This window comes from Phyllostomus hastatus, unplaced genomic scaffold, assembly GCF_019186645.2.
Source record: "Phyllostomus hastatus isolate PE091 unplaced genomic scaffold, TTU_PhHast_1.1 phas_contig_86, whole genome shotgun sequence".
NCBI lineage: Eukaryota > Metazoa > Chordata > Mammalia > Chiroptera > Phyllostomidae > Phyllostomus > Phyllostomus hastatus.
The window spans coordinates 87367943-87390291 of record NW_025333977.1 but is presented as its reverse complement, the minus strand read 5'-3'; the positions used below and the strand labels follow the sequence as shown (position 1 = coordinate 87390291).

The following is a 22349-nucleotide window of genomic DNA, read 5'->3' as shown; positions in this document are numbered from 1 at the left end:
TTATGAAAAGAAAAACAAGAAAAGAGTTAATTTATAAAAATCCTACAATTTAAAAAATGCCTACTTTTAATTAATAGCAGATGAGAATAACAAAGTTTTAAAAGACAACTGTTGATCTCTTTTAAATATAACACTTAAAACACTAGGTATGAACTTGTAAATAATTAAAACAATAAGGAATTCACGAAACATGTCTCTGAAGATGCTTTGGCCACAAGTCTCCAAAACACATTTAGATAGTTCCAGAAAATTACACTTCCAATTTCTAAGATGGAGCAAAGAAACAACGAATTCAGTCACCTCCACCTTTAATGGCAAGTTGTCATTTAATATATATATTCACTCCAACCTTCTGAGAACATCTGTTAACCAATAAACCTATAAGCATTGCTCCTGAATCCGGTTCATTTTGGTCAAAGAGGTTAAGAGAGAGAGAACTTGGGGTATTGGCTTAGGTAGAACATCACAATTGTTCATTTTAAAATAAAGCAAAATAAATAAATATTTTTAATAAGAAAAATGCATTCATTAAAAATACAAGTAGCAGCTAAAGCCAGTGCACACTTACACAGCAAGTTGCTGGAGGGCTTCTCTGTGTTTCTCCTCGTGCCCCCTCCACTCCCGACTGACACATGGAGGGACGGGGTCTGCCTTGCTCCAATACAGAGAATGCCTTGGATAATGGATCAGGTTACTGAACATGGTTCGAAACCTAGGAACTTTTCTCTAATGTTAACACAGGGAGGCAGGGAGAAAAGGGACAAAATTATACCATCAGATTTTCTAAAGCAATTTACTTATATTGTAAACTTTTAAAAAGGTACAAAAGAGTGTATATGGCATAGAAAGAAAGGTTATTGGTATATGCGTAAAATATCTCCGGAAGAATACGCAAGAAACTAATGACAACGAATAATTATGGGGATACTTCTAACCCTATAGAGGGTTAGAATTTACTTCATACTATATACACTTCTGTACTTCTTTAATGCTTTTAATACATATATTACTTTCCCATTGAAATAAATTAGCTTGTAACAAGTCTTTTATTCACTGGTAATTAGTGAATCCTCACATTGGGCCACAAGTATCAAGATGCCTCTGTCCCCTAGTAATCATGGCAAAATACTTTCTGTAGAATATAAAGTCCAGTGAAGATTTGTTGATGAGTCAATCTTATAAGTGCTGTTAGCCACATTAGGTGGTTCAGGTTCATTAGGCTGCCTGAGTGAATGAATTAGACCTACCAGTCTGCTTCGACTCAAGAATGCTTGCATATTTGCCTGTGCGTGGTCTTTCTCGCTTGACACAATAAACAATGGATCTACAAAATAAACAATAAGATAGTATAAGGAATAGAATAAATCTAGTCCCAGGCTGAGAACAATGCCAAAGCAATGCAATTTCTTAACTGGAAAACAAATTAGAAAATTTAAATATTGCTTAACTCTGCAACAGCTCATAGCCCTGTTACTCTGCCACTATCGAGAGTCTATTAGATGCTCATTCCAAAGTCAGTTTATAAAACTGGAATGCAAAGGCCTAACATCTTCTCAAGCACCCTAACTAACATGCGTTCTTCTATTCTATGAACAAGCCAGTTTCTGGGTCAAGGAAGCCCAGGAAACAGTCCAAGAGGAAAGAACATGTATACACACACTATGTCCATTTGCAAGTGAAAGAAACAATAAATTTGTGCACTACCTCCCATATTCAATACACAGGGAAGATACAAACTCTTAACAGAATGTTATCTCTGAATGGGTCAACAGGGTCAGGAAATGCCATTCTCTAATAAGAGATAAATAAGGTCAGCTATTGTGCCCTGGCTGGTGTGGATCAGTTAGATGGAGTATTGTCCTGCAGCCAAAAGGTTGAGGGTTCAATCCCCACTCTGGGCACATACAAGACGCAACCAATTGACATGTCTTTCTCTCTCCCTTCCTCTCTCTCTAAAGCAATGAAAAAAAAAATGTCCTCCAGTGAGGATTAAAAAAAAAGGATCAGCTATCTTCAGAAATTACTCCTTAAGTTTAAAAGTATGTTAATGAGGGGACTAAGTTATTTCTCCAAAGTTCAACAAAAGATTGATATATTGAGAATAGTATTGAATAAAGGGAAATTTCTATTCATACTCTTGTTTTAAGTCACTTAAGGACAATACCAGGTCTATGGTTGCAATTGTGTTGTTCATCTGAAATTAGTTTAGGCTGCATATCCTCTGAGTCTGAATAATAAATAGTAAACCATTCTCCTCTTATTACCAAAAGGAGTATTAAGACATGATATCTATAGAAACATTCTTGCCATCTACAACAGATAATAACACAATATTGTATGATTTGTGACTATACATTCTGTAACACGTCCTACAACTGTGACTATAATCATGCTCAAAAAGCAGGAGAGGGAGCATTTGAGATCTTGATCCTGAGTGTATGTTGTCAGTTTGGCTCAAATAAACTCACAAAAATTCTCAAAAAAAAAAAAAAAGCAGTAGAAAGGCCTCCGAGATGCCCAAGTAATACAAGTAACAGCAGTCACCAGGTATCACTTGTTCACTACTAAACAGTATTAAGCGCTTTATATGCAATATTCTACTTAATCTTCATAAAAACCCAGTGAGGTAGGTACTAGGCCTCCATTTTATTGGTGAGGAAACTGAGACTTCAAGAAGTTAGCAACTTACTGATTGGCAGTTAGGATCTGAACTCCAATCCTTCTGGCTCCCAGGCCTAATATTTTCAAAAGCCCATGAATTTTATGAGGAAAATTTTCCCACGGAAATCATGAGAGAGCCCCTCAGCCAATTTACCCATATTGTAGAAATAGTTCTAACAAGCCAAGAATGTTGTCACAACCAAGTGATGGTGAAAGGAAGTGTTTCAAACCCCAAGACATAATGACTACTTTTAGAGGAAAATGTTATAAATTGCAGATTTTGGAAGGAAAGAAATGAGAAAGAGCTCATGATAAACTTGGAACATATTTTTAAATACTTTTGAAAGCTAGGAAAAATATATCATATGTTTAAAAGACTTTAATTATCAGGGAAGTACTGTAGCTAATAATCCATCAACAAATGTACAGATTAAAGGAAGTGACAAAGCATAGTGGACACTTCAAAGGAGGTCCATGATACATAGCATTTACAAAAAAAACACACAGTGAAATGCATAATGGTATATAAATGATTAGCAGTTAGGATTTATAAAAGAATGATGTTAATTATAAAATATTATACAAATGTAAGGTATCTGAATTTATCTGAATTACTATAGTGACCAGAAGAGTAAAATTACATTTAGTGAGGATGTCCAAGCAAAACTTCCTAGAGCATCAAAAGCCTTGAAGACAATTAACTACATTGAAAGGTCATTGGGTTTGAGGGGTGGGGGCAGAGGAAGGGTGAAAGAGCCTGGAAAGGTGTTCATATTTGTGTCATTGACCCCCACACACCCACCTCACCCAACAACCTGTCTTATTTCTCTCTTCAATTTTCAGCTAAGATATACATGGACTCTGCATGATTGATGGTGAGCTTTAGGCTAAGAAGTCACTTTAGAGTGTGACTCCAGTCCCTGTCATAGTAAAAGAAATCAATACACAAGTGGCTTTCTGTCAGAAGGAAGAAGGAAGCATATACGCAGAAAGAAGCAGGGTTAGAGTTGCCAGATAAAGTATAGAAAGCCCAGTTAAATTTGAATTTCTGATAAGCAAAGAATAACTTTTTATATAAATATTGGGTTGGCCAAAAGGCCTGTTTAGTTTTTTCCGTAAAATAAAAGACACATTTTTCATTTTCACTAATAACTTTATTGATTTGGATATTTTGAGTATGTTGGCTATCTCCCAGGTGGTATAACTTTGATTGTTCTCAATTAATGTCTCAATTGATCGCTATCAACTTCATCTGGTCCACCCAACTGTGGAGCATCATCCATGGAGAAATCTCCAGCATGAAACTTTGCAAACCACTTTTGACATGTTTGATCAGTCACAGCACCTTCTCCACACACTGCACAAATCTTTTTTTTTTTGCATTTCAGTTGCATTTTTACCTTTCTTAAAATAATAAAGCATAGTATGCCAAAAATGTTGCTTTTCTTCCATCTTTGATATTAAAAGGGCTACACAAAAATTCACCAGTTTTGATAAGTTTTTTTAAATGAATGCTGTTATGACAGCTGTAACAATATAATCTAACAAAATTGTTTTGTATGAAGTTAAAGACACTATTAGAGCCATCATACAGAAAAAAACAAACGTTTTGGCCAACCCAATATGTCTCAAATATTGCATGGGACTAAAAACGTATATCAAAAGAGTATTCATTATTTATCTCAAATTCAAATTTCATGGTGTGTCCTGTATTGTTATTTGCTAACTCTGCTAACCCTAACAGGGTGAAAGACGATCAAGTCCAAGAAATTGAGCAGGAGGGCAGGGCACCTTAGTTCTGACCTTCCCTGTCCTTGCCATATTATACTTCCTGACCATAAGTATCTGTGAGACGGCCTGTTTTACTACAACAATCCAAACTTTTGTATCACCTATTCTGAGTGGATGTGGAAACTTTTAGCAATGTCTCTGCAAAAATAAAAAATTACAATATAGGGACAAAAGAAACAAGGAGGTTAGTTCTTTGCCTGTCTTCACTCATGGAAGATATCGATCTCAATTCCCAAATTACCTGAGAAACACGTATGGTGATGTGTTTAGAGGAGTTCACTAGATTTATTTTATAAGATGAAGCTAAAAGCACATTAAGAAAACCAATGTCCAGAATATGTAAGTAAATATTACATAGCTCCTATACCAGGAAATGGGTACTTCATAGGATTCCCATCCAAAGGAGACCCTGGGAATCCCAGAGGAGTTAAGACATGGTTAAAAGTAATGTAAGGTTCAGGGGAAGAGCCTGGGACTACTGAGGCAAAATTAATGGTAAACTCAATCATTTAATAAACATCTCTGAGGCAACTAGCATATGTACCAACACTGGGACGAGTACTGAGAAGACTACAAAAAATGTTTAGAACAAGAACTTAAAGAACGCAAGGGACTTAAGGTCCAGTATAAGAGACAGACATAAAATAGACAACCAGGGCATTAAAATAAATTGGGGCTTTGGGGCCTTTAAAGTGGCCCTAGTTTATAAGCAATGCTTTAATGGGTAAGAATACGTTTAAAGAAAAAGAGAAAACTAAAAACAAAGGTGAGATAAACTGGCACTTTCCAGAGAATGCCAAATTTGGAGGTGTCCAGAGACTGGGAGCAGGAAGGTCAATGTGGTTGGGCGTTTTAGGCAGTTTGAACTGCGGGAATGTTGAGTGACTCTCCAAGTCTGCAAATTATTGAATACTTTTCTGGATACTAAAACTCCCAGGAAGATCGCTTAAGGCTGTGCAAATTATGAGGAAAAGAGGGTGGCTAAGAGTTTGGCGGCCTCGCGCGGTACCTGGAGCGCATAGGCTGTCACCTGCAGGGCTCGGAGCTGCCTCCACCCAGCAAAGGACAATCGTGGCCACGGAATTCGTCGTGAAGCTCGCCTTTTGTTTGCCGCTGCCTGGGCCAGGTCCCACCCGCTAGAGGGCCACCTAGCCCAGGAAACGACAGTCAGGAGGGTGGTCTGGGGCTACCCTTACCGTACAGGAAATCGTAAGCTCGGCTGCAGGAGACTTTGTGCACAGCCCCCGAATTCACTTCGCACGGGATTTTGGACACCTGCGGCTTGGCCTGAGGCTCTTGGATGGTCACTACGTGACTCATCCTGCCGACCCTTCCCCACCAGCAGCAGAGCAGGGGACTGACTGACTAAGTAGGCCTAGCAGCTGTGTGCATGTAGCTATGGAAACCTCGGTTAGAATTCCCCGCTGAGGGGCCGGGCATGGCGCAGTAGGGGCGGGGCTCTCGAAGGGAGGGGGCAGGATTCAAAAGGAAGGGGAAGTGCTGGGGTGGGGAGAGAGGAGAGCTAAGGACTAGGAATACCAGGAGTACTGAGAGCGGAGAGGGCTGAGAGGCAGGAAAGGGCGGAGAAAGAGCCGAGATGGGGAGGGCGGGGAGCGAGTGAGGAAAGGTCTATCTCACTGGCCGCTGCCTTCGCGAGACAAAGCCTCCAGCTTTAAGCCGCCCACTCGGCTCACCGCTGCAGGGGCCAGAGGTTGGAGAAGAGGCTGCTGCGCAAATCCAGCGAACATTTGCACTCTGTAGCCTCTTTTGGAAATCCTGGGAAATCTCAGACTCTTCTATAATAGTTGGGCTTTCATTTCGGACATCCCCCCTTTCCTTGGGGCCTGTGTGAGCTGAGGAATCCGAGCTCCTGAGCGTTGGTCCTCGGCACTTTGAGCTCTGGCCCCACTCAACAGGGTTTAAAGGCTGCGTAATTAACCGCACACTGTTACCACTTACCCCTGGACATTAAAGCAACTAAAAGTCACGTGGTGTAGGCACTAGCAGTGCTTCTCGAAACTTTATTATAAGAAAATTTTAAACAGGCAAAAGTGAATCCACTTTCAGTAACGATCCCTTATGTACCTACACCAAGAATGATTATCACCTCCCCACTTTTTGCTCGAGTATTTTAAAACAAATCCCAGACATTATTTTACCCTTAAATTAATCTGCACCTTTATTTTTTAAAACTTAACCAACAATATCACATCTAATAAGATCATTCTTTCATATCATCTAATACTCAGTTCGTATTCAAATTTCCCTGGTTGAATCCAAGATGTCATGTAATAGTTGGTTTGTTCTGATCAAAAGATTTAAAAAAAAGTGTTTACATTGCATTTTGTTATGCCTCTTAAGTCTATTATTCTAGAACAGTGATTCTAATACTTTCAGTAATTTTCTTTGTTGTCTGGGATTCTTTTATGAAAACAACTTTCTCTCATCAACTTACTGGTTATCCTAAAATACAGGGACCTTAGAGAAAAGACTGGAAAAATAATGGGTTCTTTCACTTTAATCACCAAATTTCAGAGAAATGAGTCAGTGCCCTAGCAACCTCCAGGGTTAACCAATAAGGTTTTGTTTGTTTGGTATCATTATGAATGCATGCATTTTTACATATCTGGTGTTATAACCCATTATGATAATTTTTCTTTATGGTGCTCAGATTATTCCATTAACCTTGTGGCACACCTTGGAGTTGGCTTCTTTGTCCTTTTGAAGTGATTCACAGACATTCTTGAATAAGACTCTTAGCTTAGCCTGATGTTCCTTCCACACACAATCTTGGTTTTATTTTCTGTACCCCTAAACTTCTTGGGGTGTTTGCAAACCAGCCATATACCTTGTCACCTCCAAATCATTGCTCAAGCTGATACCTTTGCCTAAAACACCTTTTCCTATTTATGCCACCCAACTAACATATCCTTCAAAACTCAGTGCTAAGTTAGCCACCTTCATATAGTTCCCCAAATCCCCCAGAATGAGGCTTCATTGTTTCTTCAGTGCTGTAGTAGCACCGATAGCACTGACCCCCATGTATTAGTAACTCTTTGAAACTCTGCTCTTCACAAGTGTGAGTTCGAGAGCACAGAATCTCTGAAGTACCTGCTACATGCAAGTTTAATAAAATGACTCCTAATGAATAAATCCACCCATTTATTAAACAAATTTACTGTCTATATGAAACAAGTATTGAAGATTTTAAGATAATTCATACACCTCACTGGGTGATGGAGAAAACACAGAAACAAATAAAATACAATGTTATAAATAATATAATATTTTTCTGTCTGTAGGTATAGCGACATTTCCCAGGTTCTGTTTCTTCTTCCCAGAATGCTCCCCACCCTGCCCCCCATGTTCTCACTGCTGACTCATCATTTGAAGTCTCAGCTAAAATGTCCCCTTCTCTGAAATACTTTTCTTCACTCTATCAGATAAATTATCTGAAGTAATTAACAGCCAGCCCCCTCCATAAACATATTGGAAGACACTAACCAACAGAATATGTCAACCGTGATGGGATATATGTGACTATGTGATTATCTATCAGGGACTATAGTGGCCATCTAGCCGGCACTGTTCACTCTCCCTTGGTGGCTTTGAGAAAGCATGTGGCTGTATTGGGTACTCAACATGGAAAAGAACTACAGGTGGCCTGTCAGAGCTAAACAACACCTGTACCCTACAACCAGCAAGAAAGCAAATCCCTCAGTCCTACAGTTGCAAGAAACTGAATTCTGCCAACAACCTGAGGGAGATATCCTTTCCCAGTGGAATCTCGGATGAGACCACAGTCTCAGCCCAAATCTTGATTGCAACCCTGTGAGCTCCTCATCAGAGGAGCCACATAAGCCATAGAAACTGTGAGATATATTAAGGTGTATTAAGATGTATAAAGATATATTACCTCTTGGTTTGTAGTAATATTGTTGCACAGCAAAAATGACTAATATGCAACCTTTATGAAATTAAGTTCTGTCTTTTACTTTCTAGTGTAGAAGAAACTTTGATATTAGAGAAGGATGCTAGTTAATAATAAAATTTCATTGAAATGAAAGTTACACGTTGCCATGTTGGGAGATGGTTCTCTATAGGTCTCTCATGTTTCTGTTTGTCTTATTCTTAAATAAGCAGAGAAACAAAAAGAAAAAAATGGTGGCCAGGGTCACTGTCTCCCTTTGTTCTTTTGTTTGTATAGGAGACAACCTGGGACAACAGCAATAGTGTCTCCCTCTAGAAAAAAAGAGCAGGTTTGCTTACAGCCTTAGAAGTCAGAGATAGTGTCCTCCTTTAAGCAAAGGTCAGGCGTTCTTACTGCCCATCATTAAAGGTCGGGATTTCCTAAGCTCACTGTTCCTTTCTTGTAATGCAACCCAGTGTGTAAGCAGATGTCCTCTAGCCTTCTCCACAGCATGTTGTGGGAATTGGGGTTCAGGGAACTGGTACAAAAATGCTGATATTTTGCTGCTGCTGCTGCTGCTGCAAGTAATAACTTATCCTTTATGCCTGACCCAGCAGTTTGCTTGCTTCTACCAAAACTCATGGAACTGTAGCAGGCAAATAGGAGGGTCAAACTTCAGACCTTTCAGAGTTCTTGAAAAGCTATAGAGAAATGATGTACAGCACACACTTAACTGTGAATACTGGGAAACGATTTTTTTTTGTAGAGGCAGAAGTGTTAATACTGTACAAAATTACCACCGAACCTGTTGACCAGACAAGTGAGAATTCAAGCCTTCTAATTCTTTTCTCTCAGCATGGGGTCTTATTCCTTCTCCACCAACCTCAACTACCCGCCCTTACCGTTAGTTAAGCATGAAGTAACACAGAATACCATTATCACAGAGGATTTTTATAAACTATTTCCTTAGTTGTTGCTTGTTACAGTACCAGGGCTGTCATCCCATCCACAGAATGACTGCGTGGTGCCATTCATAGCCACTATCCCCATTCAGTACCATACTGTAACATATTCACTGTGCTGAGAAAAAGCCCATTATAGTCAGCATTTCCATTTTTCTTGCCTACTGAATTAGCAATTACAGCAAAAGCAAAGAGCCCCAGAGGCTTAAAATGGCAGAGTATCACTGGTTAAAAACAGACCTGAGTTTTTTATGTAGGGCATGTTAAACTAATTAAAAATGTTTTCTCTATTGTGTTATTGTTACTTTCTATAAGTTCCCTAACTCTAGACATTAATTCCCTTTTGGCTTTACATATTTCAAACATTTTTTACCCGTTTGTCATCTATTTGTTAATTTTGTCTTTAGTGTTTTTTAAAAGATAAACTAAGGCATATTAAAGGATTTGAATTTACTTGAGCAAAATTTGATTCAAGTAGAGCAACACCAAACCAGAAGTGGTTAGAAACACTTCATAGACAGGAGCTCGGGGAAAGGCTGTCACATAGAAAAAGCAGAAAAAGGTAAGAAATTATTGATTGGTTACAGCTTAAAGCCTGGTTGGCTGTTTGTGATTGGCTGTCCTTAGCATTTTCATTTTGTAACCTGGAGGCTTACACAGGTTTTGATTTTGGTTAGAGCCACATCAGTCTAATGGCCTCCTTCTTTATTTGATGTCATTACTTCATCAATTTACTTGCAATTTGTGTTTTTGAAATGTTGTCACATAAGTTGTTCCCCACCACTGGGTATGAAGATAATCTCTACTATCTTCTAGTATGTCTTAGTTTGACCTTTCACATATACACCTGTAATGCATCCAGAGCCCCTCCTTCTAATGTGATGTTTAATTTTCTCAAGCTTATTTTCTTTTCCCTATTGATTTGTTGTGCTGCATTTTTGTGTATTATGTTTCCAAGTGACATTGATGTTGCTAGTCCAAGAAACGCTGAGTGGCAAGATACTAAACAATGGGTGTGAACACCTAGTTGAAAGAACTGATAATCATAGATAAGGGTGAATTGAGAACATAAGGGCAATGTGTTGTATTAAACATACTAATCCATAGTGAAGTAAAAATCATGCTATTACAAGTTTTTAGATGACAAAATTGGGATGGTTTTAGTAACTTGGAAAATACACATATATAAAGTACTCCCATTCAGCACCAGTTCAGGCCACCTGTGGATTCCCTGAACTAAGTCTCTGAAATACAGAAACAAACCTTGGTTAGGTCATATTGAAAGTTTGATTACCCAAAACATCCATCATCAGGTAGCTGTCTGAACAATGCCGTAAAGTACTGCTTTAAAAAAATAAGTTCATTTTCTTTCTTCAACAACCCTCTATAGCAAAAAATGCAATTGCTATGTATATATACTATTGCAAATAATGTAGGCACCAGTTAGACTGAATTCAAGAAATATCAAGGAAAGGCATTTTGCAATTTATTAACTGATTTATTTGCCCTGGTTGAACAATTCATGCTGAAATCAAATCAGGAGAGGGAGCTACAAACACCAATTAGCTGTGGATTTAAAGTGTATGGGGTAAGCTATGAGTGGTAGGGGAACTTTTTTTCAATACTTGTGGAATTGCACTGTTCAATGTCTTTGCTAGTCATTTTTAACTAGGTCAATGAAAGACAGTGGGGGAGAGGGGCAGGAAGAAGGCAGTGCCCCATCCAGAAACACAGATGTCAGCATAACATTCAAGCCTGTAGAAAATTTTTGGTGAGTTTATTTGAGCCAAACTGATGACAATGGCCAGAAAGCAATACCTCAAAGGACTGAGAAATGCTCCAAAGAACAGCAATTTAGCATCTTATTTTATACATTAGAATCAAAGGAGGAGCCATAAGGAGTTTACATGAAGTCCATTGGTGATAGATTAGGGAGGCAGGAAAAAGCCAAGTGGGGACACCTCTGGGATTCGATAAAAGGTAAAATGGTAGACACATACTCCTTTTACATATCATGGGTAAAGGGTAGTTAACAGTCAACAATTAACATAACAATAACAATGAGGGGATTTGTGGTCTCAGCTTATGCCCAAGCGGTTTGGAAAAAGGGACATTACCTTGATGTTCCAAAGGTATGTTACCATAAATGCAAAAAAAGACTATAGACTTAGTTAAGGTAAAGATCGACCTTTGTTAGGGTAAAATACTGACCCTGAGCTGCTTTTAGTAAGTTTTAACTGCAGACCATCCTTTGTGGTCACTTCACGTCTCTAAGTTTGGGAGGCTGCCTGGCACCGTCAGGTTAGTTTGTGGCCCCTTTTCTTCCACACAGAGAACTAATCTGTTGTTCTGAAAGGGGAGCCTGCTCCCCTTTCAATAATGGGCTCTTGTTTAGCGTGGACAAGTCTTTTCACTTTCTAGAGCGTTAGTTTTCAACACTCACGATAGCTGGAGGGCTTAAGAGATACTCAGTTATCTATTCTCAGTCTTTATTAACTTTAAGTTCTCCGCGCCCTTTCATCGCGCTTCCCGTACCCGCGCCCAGGAGGTGCCTTCCCAGTGCCTTCAGTTTAGGCTCTTTTGCGCAGGCGCCCTCTTCATCCTTTCTCCGCTCCCGGGCCCCCACGCCCGTCCATCTGAAAGAGGCAGGACTTCCTATACTTTCCCGCCGGGCTGCCGGAACTGACTACCGGAAGAGACTTCCGGCGACTCAGCTTTTGCGGAGGCTGGAAAAGTTGCGAGTAGCTGTACTCTGCTCGCAAGATGCCGGGTCTGGCGGCCTCGAGCCCTGCCCCTTCTGAGACTCAGGAGAAGAAGCCGCTGAAACCCTGCTGCGCCTGCCCGGAGACCAAGAAGGCGCGCGATGCGTGGTCAGTGGGCAGCCTGGGAGGGGGCGGCAGGCGGCCTCGAGCTTGTTTCCGGTGCCTTTTTCCCCTTGACCCGCCTTGGGCGGGTCTTGGCCCTGGATCTACTGAGCGGCGATGATTGGGGTTTTTTGGGCCGGGTAGGCTTGTCTGTGTTGGTGACTGAGGGCGCAGCTCTAACGGGAAACAGGAAGGGATAGGAGAGGGGATACCTTTGCTCGGAAGATGTAGAAATGGATAAATTTGCTACCTGATTTAAAGAAGCTTTAAGTTAATGGAGACATATACCAATAATTGCTATACCACGTGGTGTGGACTATTATAGGTGATTTAGCAAGACCAAAGAGTAAACATTATGTAATTTTTACAGAAAGTTTAGAGTAATGCCTCCGAAAATTTAGACGTAGTAGGATAAGGGATACGTTTCTTACAGTACTAAAGATTTTTCCCTCCTCTTCCCTTCCCTCCATAGGTAGATAATTTAAAAATTGACAGTCATTCATAGGTGATATTGTAGTATTCAGAATAGTACATCCAGATTACCATCAATCTACAAAAGCTTTTGTTTTTCATTTTATACAGCCTCTATAGTGGAACAAATCTCATTAGGAGGATATTAAGTGGCATCATGAGGTTAATAAGAATTGTAGAAGCTTAGTGCTTTTTATTAATATTTAGTACTTTGCAAATAATGTTGTGGAGGGAGAATTGAAACTGGGAGTTCAAAACAAGTCACCCCAGGATATGCTTCTATAATTTGCAGATTGTTTTGAGCTAAGGGCAGCTTTAGCTGTGGGCTCAAGAGAATTTTCTGCCCCTTCCCCTTAAGTACCTAGAAGAACTTGAAGTAAGGGCCTTGCCCATGAGAGATGATTAGAAATAACCTCTTTGAACCTATTTATGGGCAGGACAAACTTCTATTTACCAGGCACCTGCTTTTTAAAATCCTGCAATGACCTTTTGAAGCCCCCAAGGCACCTTACCTCATCCTAGCTCAGGATATCATACGTATACATGTTCCTTTTCTATTTCTGAACCTGTCCTTCACGTGGGATCTCAGACTCTTATGTATGCAGCGTTCCCATTCATAAGTATGTATTAAATTTGGTTATTTTTTCTTGCTAATGTCTCAAGCCTGTTTGATTATTAGATCAGCCAGCAAGAACCTTGAGGGTAGGGGAAAGTTTTTTCCTTCTCCACAAAAGATGATGAAGTTGCTTCCACAGTAAAAAGAAGTGCTTATTGAACCTTCAAGTAGATTAGTCATGATTAAGAAACTGGGATCCAGAGTCAGTGTTTGAATCCTGGTCCATCGACTTGAACAATTTTTCCAAAGTATCTGCTTCATCTCTCTGTAAAATGGGCCTCTGCCTCCAGGATTACTGCAAGGGTTAATGATATAAGCCACATCAAGAGCATAGTACAGAATTTATAGCGTTGAATAAATAATCAAGGAATGCTAGCTCTTACCTTCATGAGAAGTTTGCCATCCCAGACAGTCACTCTCATTTTCAGGCAGCCCTTGAGCATTTTTTTTAATCCTCACCAAAGATATATTTATTGCTTTTAGAGAGAAAGGAAGGTAGACAGATCTGTCAGACCCACAACCTAGGTATATGCCCTGACTGGGGATCGAACCTGCAAACTTGTGGTGTATAGGGATGACACTCCAACCATCTGAGCCATACCACCAGGATTTAGATGAAGGGGAACCTACCCTTCTTTAACTTAGTTTTGTATCAGTTGCCTTAGACCACTGTGGCTTCTATTAGTCAGGAGTTAGTTTTTACTTATAATTGAATTTGGCTCAATGTGATTCTTTGCTAAAATTACATTTTCAGGTCCTAGAAATAAGCTGTGTGGTCCTGGTCTTTACTTTGTGAATCTTACAAATGAAAAGTTCTTTGATCAGCATGAGGGGTCTCATCAGGGTACCCTTGGCTGCCAATTCTTTTTTGCTGTTTATATTATTGGGTGTCTTTTGATTAAAAGTAGGTTTATTTAGGTGTATTTTCTTTTTTATTTTTTAATAAGTTTTTAAAAAGATTTTCTTTATTTTTAGATAGAGGGGAAGAGAGGGAGAAAGAGAGGGAGAGAAACAGCAATGTGTGGTTGCTACTTGTGAACCCCCATCTAGGGATGTGGCCCACAACCCAGGTTTGCCCTGATTGGGAATTGAACCTGTGACCTTTTGGTTTGCAGGCCAGCACTCAATCCACTGAGCCACACCAGCCAGGGCTAGGTGTATTTTCATATAAGGCAGAATCAAAAAATTCTCTATGATTGCAGGCAAAAAATTAAGTTCTTCTCTCTGTGCTTTATTTAATGTTAAGTATTTTTATTCTGTCAGTTTATTTCATTATAGAGCAGTACTATTCCTTGGATGTAGACTAGAGGCAATATTGATATTCATACTTATTACTTCTAACCAGATCTCCCCCCACCCCGCCAAATACTAGTTATCTGTGAAACATCTTTATGAACATGAAATATCACAAGAGCAAAAAAAATCCATTTGGCATAATAGCATTTTTTTAACTCCAGCTACATTTGATCAGACCTATGTTCTGCCTCATCCCCCATCATCATTATGCATGCTTATTTACTACTGGTGTGTTTAATGCCTACTTTGTTAGATAACAAGTACATTTTGTTTTGTAGCATCATTGAGAAAGGGGAAGAACACTGTGGACACCTAATTGAGGCCCACAAGGAGTGCATGAGAGCCCTGGGATTTAAGATATGAAATGGTGAGCATGGTACTCTCTGATTGAGAAGGTAATACATACGCTCATTGCTTCAGATTTCTTTATTGCTTTATAGATTTAGCAGTCATTGGGCAACATTCTATCTGAAAGGTAGTTCACCCGCTTAATCCAACATGCTGCATTATCACTAAGAAATAACTTTACAGTTGCTAATGTAGGAAGTAAGTGATGCCAATAAACTGATAGGTATTCAGTGGATTTGGGAAGGGGGTAACAGAGCTTTCAAGAAAGGGCTTGACAAAAAACCTTTAGAGTTATGTTAAAGTTGGAAGTAATCATGGCTTCAGACATTCATAATATTCAGTGGTGCAACTTAAACTAAAAGGAAAACGTTCTCTATTCCTTATTTCTAACGTTGTGGGTCTTTAGTAAGTGCTTTTAAACAGGGAGTGGTAACACATGGAAGCATTGCTTTCTGCAAAACAAAAGTGAAATTTTTGCTATTTCTTTTTTTGTTCTTGTTTTTTAATTTATTTTATTTATTTATTTTTGGAGAGGGGGAAAGGAGGGAGGAAGAGAGGGAGAGAAACATCAATGTGTGGCTGCCTCTCACGTGCCCCCCACCAGGGACTGGGCCCACAACCCAGACATGTGCCCTGACTGGGAATCAAGTGGGTGACCCTTTGGTTCGCAGGCCAGCACTCAGTCCACTGAGCCACACCAGCCAAGGCTGCTATTTATTTTTTGTATTGTACTTTGTTCTAATAAAGTCCTAATAATTAAAATCTCAGACCATTTGTGGAAGAATTTTTAATCTAAATTTTAGTGCTGAAAAGCACATTACTAAAAGTGAATGTTTTTGTTTGGAAGCTCTTACTTCAGATAGCAACTTGATTTACTCCCTCACTTCATTCAGGTCTCTTTTTAAATCTCTCCTTATCAAAGAGGCTTTCCCTCAACGTTCCATCTAAAATAACATCCCTTTCCCATCACTCTCCAATAGAACTTTCTGTGATAATGAAAATGTTCTGTACTTGGACTTTCCAGTATGGTAGCCTCCAGCCTTATGTGACTTTTGAGATCTTAAAATTTGAGTAGTGAAACTGAGAAACTGTCTTTTTAGTTTATTTAATTTTAATAGCCACCACATCTGGCTAGTGGCTACTTTAGTCTTAACACCATTGCCTGCACATTTTTAAGTATATTTTATTGATTATGCTATTACAGTTGTCCCAATTTTTCCCCCTTTGCCCCCCTCTGCCCGGTACCCCACTTCCCTCCATCGCTGCTCTTAGTTCATGTCCATGGGTCATGCATATAAGTTTTTTGGCTTCTTCATTTCCTATACTGTTTTTAACCTCCCCCTGTCTATTTTGCACCTACCAATTATGCTTCTTAATCCCTGTACCTTTTCCCCCATTCTCCTCCTTCCCCCTCCCCACTCATAACCCTCCATGTGATCTCCATTTGTATGATTCTGTTCCTGTTCTAGTTGTTTGCCTAGTTTGCTTTTGTTTTTGTTTTTTTAGATTCAGCTGGTGATAGTTGTGAGTTGCCATTTTACTGTTCATAATTTGATCTTTTTCTTAAATAAGTGCCTTTACATTTCGTATAATAAGGGCTTGGTGATGATGAACTCCTTTAGCTTTACCTTGTCTGGGAAGCACTTTATCTGCCCTTCCATTCTAAATGATAGGTTTGCTGGATAGAGTAATCTAAGTTGCAGGTCCTTGCTTTTCATCACTTTGAATACTTCTTTCCAGCCCCTTCTTGCCTGCAAAGTTTCTTTTGAAAAATAAGCTGATAGTCTTGTTACTCCTGATACTCCTTTGCAGGTAACTCTCTTCTTTTCTCTTGCTGCTTATAAGAGTCTCTCTTTATCTTTAGCCTTTGGCTTTTTAATTGTGATGTGTCTTAGTGTGGCCCTCTTTGGGTCCAGCTTGTTTGGAATTCTCTGAGCATCCTGGACTTGTATGTCTTTTCCTTCACTAAACTGGGGGAGTTTTCTTTCATTATTTTTTCAAATAAGTTTTCAATTTCTTGCTGTTCCTCTTCTCTGGCACCCCTGTGATTCAATGTTGGCACATTTGGAGATGTCCCAGAGTCGTCTTATTCTCTCCTCATTTTTTGAATTCTTGTTTCTTCATTCTGTATGGTTGACTGCTTATTTCTTCCTTATGTTCCAGTTTGTTGATCTGAACCCCAGCTTCCTTCCTTTCACTATTGGTTCCCTGTGGATTTTTCTTTATTTCACTTAGTGTAGCTTTAATCTCTTCCCTTATGCGTTTGCTGTACTCAGTGATTTCTCTGAGTATCCTGATCACCAGTGTTTTGAACTCTGCACCCGATAGGTTGGCTATCTGCATTTCATTTAGTTCTTTTTCTGGGGGTTTGATCTGTTCTTTCATTTGGACCATATTTCTTTGTCTCTACAATTTGGCAGGCTCCCTGTGTTTGTTTCTGTGTATTAGGTAGAGCCACTTTGACTCCCTGTCTTAGTATACTTGATATGTTGTAAGGGGCAAATCCTTAGGTATTTGCCAGGGTAGAGCAACCCACTTTGTGGCACTATATGTGGGGGAGGGGTCGGAGAGGGAACAAGGCCACTTGCTCAGCTCTCGCCCCATTTCCAGTCACTCCCCCCACTTTCTCTATGTGACTAAGTGCCCTTTTAGCTGCTGCTTTAGTGCTGAATCCCAGCGTGGATGGGTTTGCATTCATTTTAGGGCCACGTGGGCTCTCCTGAGAGACTGGCAATTTATTCTGCCACCCCAACCCCCACTGGTTTTTACGGCCACGAGTTAAAAGGCCTTATTTCCTCATGCTGGAACCATGGGCTGTGTGGTCTGGCTTGGGGCCAGGATCACTTGCTCCCCAGGCGTCCCTCCCAGTTTTTATCCACCATGTGTGACTGTGGGACCACCCATTCCACCATATGCCACCACCGCCTCTGCCTCACCTAGCTGCTGCCATACCACGTCCTTTCCACCCTGCTTCCCATCTCCGCCCCTCCTGCCCATCAGGATGAATATTTCTTCTTTAAGTCCTTAGTTTTCAGACTTCCATAGTTTGATTTTCTGGCAGTTCAGGTTATTTTTAGTTTTGAAGTTGTGATCCTTATAGTTTTGCGAGGAGGCGAAGCATGTCTATCTGTGTCCCCATCTTGGCCAGAAGTGCATATTATATATTTATTTCTCATCTACTTTGTTTTACTCCAACTGGAATGTAATCTCTGAGAGAGTTGGAATTTTCTGTTTCACTCCCTGTCATATTCTCAGGACCTATAATATTTGTAGTTCCTGGCACAATAGTAGGTGTTCATTAGAGGATTGTTAAATAAATTAATAAATAAGTGAGGGTACTAAGTCCTGTAAATACGAAGTAATTCCTGAAGTGGGTTAGCAGGATCAGAACTGGAACCTGTCTCCAGGCAGACTCCTTCTGCTTTGTGCCCCACCCCACCCTCAGGCCCCGTCATGCACATCACACCACCACTTTTAACTTAATCATAGCTGAGAGATAGTGCCAAAGCCATACACCAGTGTAACAGTGATAGAGAGCCTGGCTTCTTTCCCTTTCACCTTCCTGCCTCTTTGCAATTTCACATGTGGCCAGTATTCCTCACTGAGCTATAAAAAGGCAGGGGTAAGGAACTCGTCCCAAGCTGATAAGTAGTATTACTGTGTAGTGGAAAACAGTCCAGGCTGAAAGTCCTCGAGCTTAATTTTGGTTCTCCTGATGTCTAACTTAGCATGTGTTTTATTTCAGCTACACTTAATGTTCATCAAGACATTAATCCTCTCTGGACTTGACTTTTTATTTATATAAAGAAAACCATAATAAGTTTTATGATTTAAATATGGTATATCTATTCTGTACGTGAGCTACTTAAATGGCTTTTAGATTAGATGGTCATGTAAAGAAATCTCATGATGATTCACTTTGTAAAATAAGTAAATTTGGGTAGGAGGCCGTGTTCTTAAAAAGTGTAAATATACCTATTGATTATTTTGAAAGACATGGAATCTCAACACTTGTATATGGTTTTCTTGTTGTCAGTATATGCAGACCCAGGGGAGACCCCTGAGACTGAAAATGAACCTCTCTAAGTGGAGGTCAGGGAAAGATGGAAGAAAGAGGCTGGCCACTCCAGTCTGTTAATTAATGGAGTTTATTAAGGGAAATGTACTTACGAGGGGCCTGTCTTGGGCAGCTGCAAGATGAAATAGATTCCTGTACCCCTTGACAGGCATCAGAAAATTGTACAGGGTAAAGCGAGGGCATAGTCACAGGTACTAGTATGTGAATGCCACCAGGTACGGAAAATTTCATGCTTGTCCAGGTCAGAACAACAACCTGTTCCAGAAAGAGGCACATCACAGGAGGCAAGGAAGGGATGCTGGTTTATGTTAGAATGAGCATCAGTTATGATCAGTCTGTAAGAGGGGTTTGGAGAAAGCAAACTCTGTTCTGGCCCAGAACACAGGGACAGATAGCGGTCATGTCATGGAACAGTCTCTCCTCCAACTAGTTCATGATCCACCTGTCTTCCCAGGCAGTAATGTAAGCTGTTGGCTAGGGCCAATCCTGCCTTGATAAAATGGGTGATTGTTTAAAATGCTCATTTTAGGAGCACCAAAAGCTTCTCTTAGACTTCATGTGGATAACAAAGGTAGTACAGTCGTTATAAGTAGCATATATTCACAAGGATCAGAAGATTCAGTTCTATGTTATTAGGACAGAGTTAGAGTGATTCCTGTGTTCTTCATTTGTGTATAAAAGAAAATGCAAGAGTTTTGGACTTAGGAAACCTGATGTTGAAACAATTGTTGCTCTTGGGCAAGTCCTTAACTTTCTGAACTTTCGTTTCCTTATCTGTAAAGCAAAGATAGTAATACATGACCAAACTACTTCATCGTCATTGTGATGCTTAAGTGATATACGTATGAATGGGCTTTTTAAACTGTCAAATAGAAACCAGAAAGGAATATCTCATATATTGGAAGTTGTAGATAGGAGACATTTGATTGAGGTCTGTTAAATCTATAGGCTAATAGTGTATTTTTGAATTCTGGTTAGAAGAACAATCTGAATCCACATAGGAACAGGTGGAAGAGGAACAGGTGTCCTCTTCCCCCAACCCTCATGGGAAAATGGAGGAACAGTGAATCAGAAGACTTGCCGAAGTTGAGTAGATAGATGGTAGAATTAAAACTAGAGTCTATGTCTTTTGTTCCCCAAATCACAGGCACTTGACTCTTTACCCCTTGCATTTAATGAGGTCTTATTGCCAATATATTCCTTTTTAGGATTGTGTATCATCTTGATCTGTAATCCTGAAACTTTATAATGAACGCTAATTAGAAAGGCCTATTGTTGAAATGTATAGGTATCTAACTTAGTAACCAGGTCATTGGCTGTTGGGTAAAATCCAACACTACTGTCTACACTGTCATAAGATAAACTTAACTAAATTGGTATGTCTCAGACTGGTAGACCACATTTTTCTGAGAAAAAATTTTACAAACTTAGGCCTTCCCAGTAATGATTATGAAAGTTTCATAATTCAAAAACCTTTGTAGATATTAGTGTTATTTTCTAAATAATTGTACCTTGAAATCAGTAGGTTGGGACTTAACATAAAAGCAGGCTACATTTAGCCAGAGGTGTCGCTTATAATCACCTGAGGAATATTTTCCAAAATTCACAAGCCTGGGCCCTAAACTGCACCTGTTGACTCAGAAACTCCTAGATAATTTCAAGTGTTGAAATGGCTTGAGCTGAAGGAATAATTCTAAATATAATATCTAAAGATTTAATGGTAGCAAAGGTAGAGACTTGAAAACTACTTCTAAGGAAAATTAGGTGTGTGATGGTGGTGATTCTAAATACTTTCTTCTTACGACTGCTGCTTTTACTGAAAGAGAAACTAGAGGAACCTAGAAGCTGCTCAAAAATGTAAGAATATGGCAACTAGTGTCTCTCTGCCTTTAGGATTCAGAAGGAACCTGGAGAACTCACTATGGGGGCTAAAATCATTGAAAGAAATTAGAGAACTAGCACTTAGCATTGATGATACTCAGTATTCATTAAATTTAACTGAACTTAACAGTAAGTTAAAATATGCCGATTATACACATACACACAAGCAACTGATTATGCATGAAAATACCCGGAGAAAATCCAGAGGAAGGGTTACTTCTGCTATTCAAACATTTATTCATTCAATTGATATTTATTGTTTAAGACCCTAAAAAATGCCAAGATGAGGACAGGACCTCTTCTGTCAAGGGCTTTACACCCAGAGATATAACCAAGAAATTTACACCAGAAGCTTTCATGTGTGTATGTGATACACAGTCAGTAGCAAAAGAGGTTAACAGTGTTTTTGCTGTAGACTTCTATCTCTTGAAATGTTGAGTGGCTTCATTTTTGGTTATCTTTCCTGCTCAAACCTTTTCCTTAAATGTATTTTTTCCTTGAACTTTTTAGAAAAGAGGAAGTTTAGATATTTTATTGTTTATCAGGCTTATCTTTTCTAAACCAAATACAGAAAATAGATGAGAGAAGCATTTGAAGAGTTGGCTAGCCCAAATTACTTACTTTTTTTAGCATTATTCTCTGTCTTCTGGGGTAACGACTGGAGGTGGGGTTGAGGATGGTCGTGGAGGTGGGTGGGAGCTGTCTGAAGAGAAGCCTGGTTCTGCCTGACTAGAGCAGCAACCCTATCCTCTGCTACTCTCCCTTTTTGATCTTTACAAATGGATTTCAAAAGGGTTACCTTTATTTTGCCTTGGGATAAATGAATAACTTTCCACAGGAAGTGCTTTGTATACAGAGCTGACCTTCTGCCTTTTACTTCCTGCATCTTTGCCAAACATACTTGAATCGGTAAGGAGGGGCTTGCAAATCCCTTTTGAATATCCTTAAAAATAAACTGCCTTAGCCTTTTTTGGGGATGATATTTTTGAGAAAATAAATATAGTTTTACTTCAACAAAGACTTCTAAAGATTAAACAGTGCAGTGGATTGAACAGTTTCAGTGATGTTTTTAGTTCAACAAAACTAGAATTTTACAACATGAATCTTTTATTTCATGACTGGGTTAGAAAAATTGTGGCAGTTAGTGCTCAGCTGAGGTACTCATTTCTAGTGGCCTTAATTCCTGACTCCGTAAGTCTGGCATGATGTTTGAAATCTGACTTTCTAAAATAAATCTTTTTCTGTAGGTGGTCTGCTCTGTGAATGAATAATTCCTGAAGAATGAAGATGATTTAATAATTTTGGAGTTTTTTAATGAACTTTTATAAACGGAAAAAGTATCTATAATTAAAAAAAAGGAAATTGCATGGTCAAATATCTTTAGGTGTGTTTCTTGAGTTCCTCACATTCTCACACAGCTCTTAATTATTTTTCTTAAAGTTTATAAAATAAACACATCTTACAATATAAA

General features: G+C 39.4%; 2 protein-coding genes across 4 annotated transcripts in view; one reads left to right on the top strand and one right to left on the bottom strand.

Annotated features, from left to right (window-relative positions):
- CFAP91 (cilia and flagella associated protein 91) overlaps nucleotides 1–5782 on the bottom strand; it is a 73552-nt gene extending 67770 nt beyond the window's left edge. Inside the window, exons 1-3 of one of the 2 annotated variants that reach the window (XM_045851468.1) lie at nucleotides 5649–5782; nucleotides 1248–1324; nucleotides 569–726 (exon numbers count right to left, since the gene is read on the bottom strand). In XM_045851468.1, coding sequence (XP_045707424.1) covers nucleotides 569–726; nucleotides 1248–1324; nucleotides 5649–5772 — 359 coding nt within the window. In that variant the 5' untranslated portion in view covers nucleotides 5773–5782. Of the gene's footprint in view, nucleotides 1–568; nucleotides 727–1247; nucleotides 1325–5648 lie in introns of those variants that run through there. The other variant, XM_045851469.1, reaches the window with a different exon arrangement.
- A 6172-nt stretch (nucleotides 5783–11954) lies between these two features.
- On the top strand, nucleotides 11955–22349 carry LOC123827533 (cytochrome c oxidase copper chaperone). 2 transcript variants are annotated; one of them, XM_045852065.1, is made up of 3 exons: nucleotides 11955–12194; nucleotides 14850–14938; nucleotides 22126–22349. In XM_045852065.1, the coding sequence occupies exons 1-2, from the start codon at nucleotides 12088–12090 to the stop codon at nucleotides 14932–14934; spliced, it is 192 nt and encodes a 63-aa protein (XP_045708021.1). In that variant the 5' UTR covers nucleotides 11955–12087; the 3' UTR covers nucleotides 14935–14938; nucleotides 22126–22349. The 2 variants fall into 2 exon arrangements, with proteins under 2 accessions (XP_045708021.1, XP_045708020.1); XM_045852064.1 differs by having other exon boundaries at nucleotides 11962–12194; nucleotides 14850–14966.

Bases quoted from the DNA above. Each gene is read 5' to 3' on its own strand.
- LOC123827533 (XM_045852065.1), top strand. From the start codon at position 12,088: ATGCCGGGTCTGGCGGCCTCGAGCCCTGCCCCTTCTGAGACTCAGGAG. The intron at 12,195-14,849 runs GTCAGTGGGCAG...TTTGTTTTGTAG, and splicing joins AAGAAGGCGCGCGATGCGTG to CATCATTGAGAAAGGGGAAG.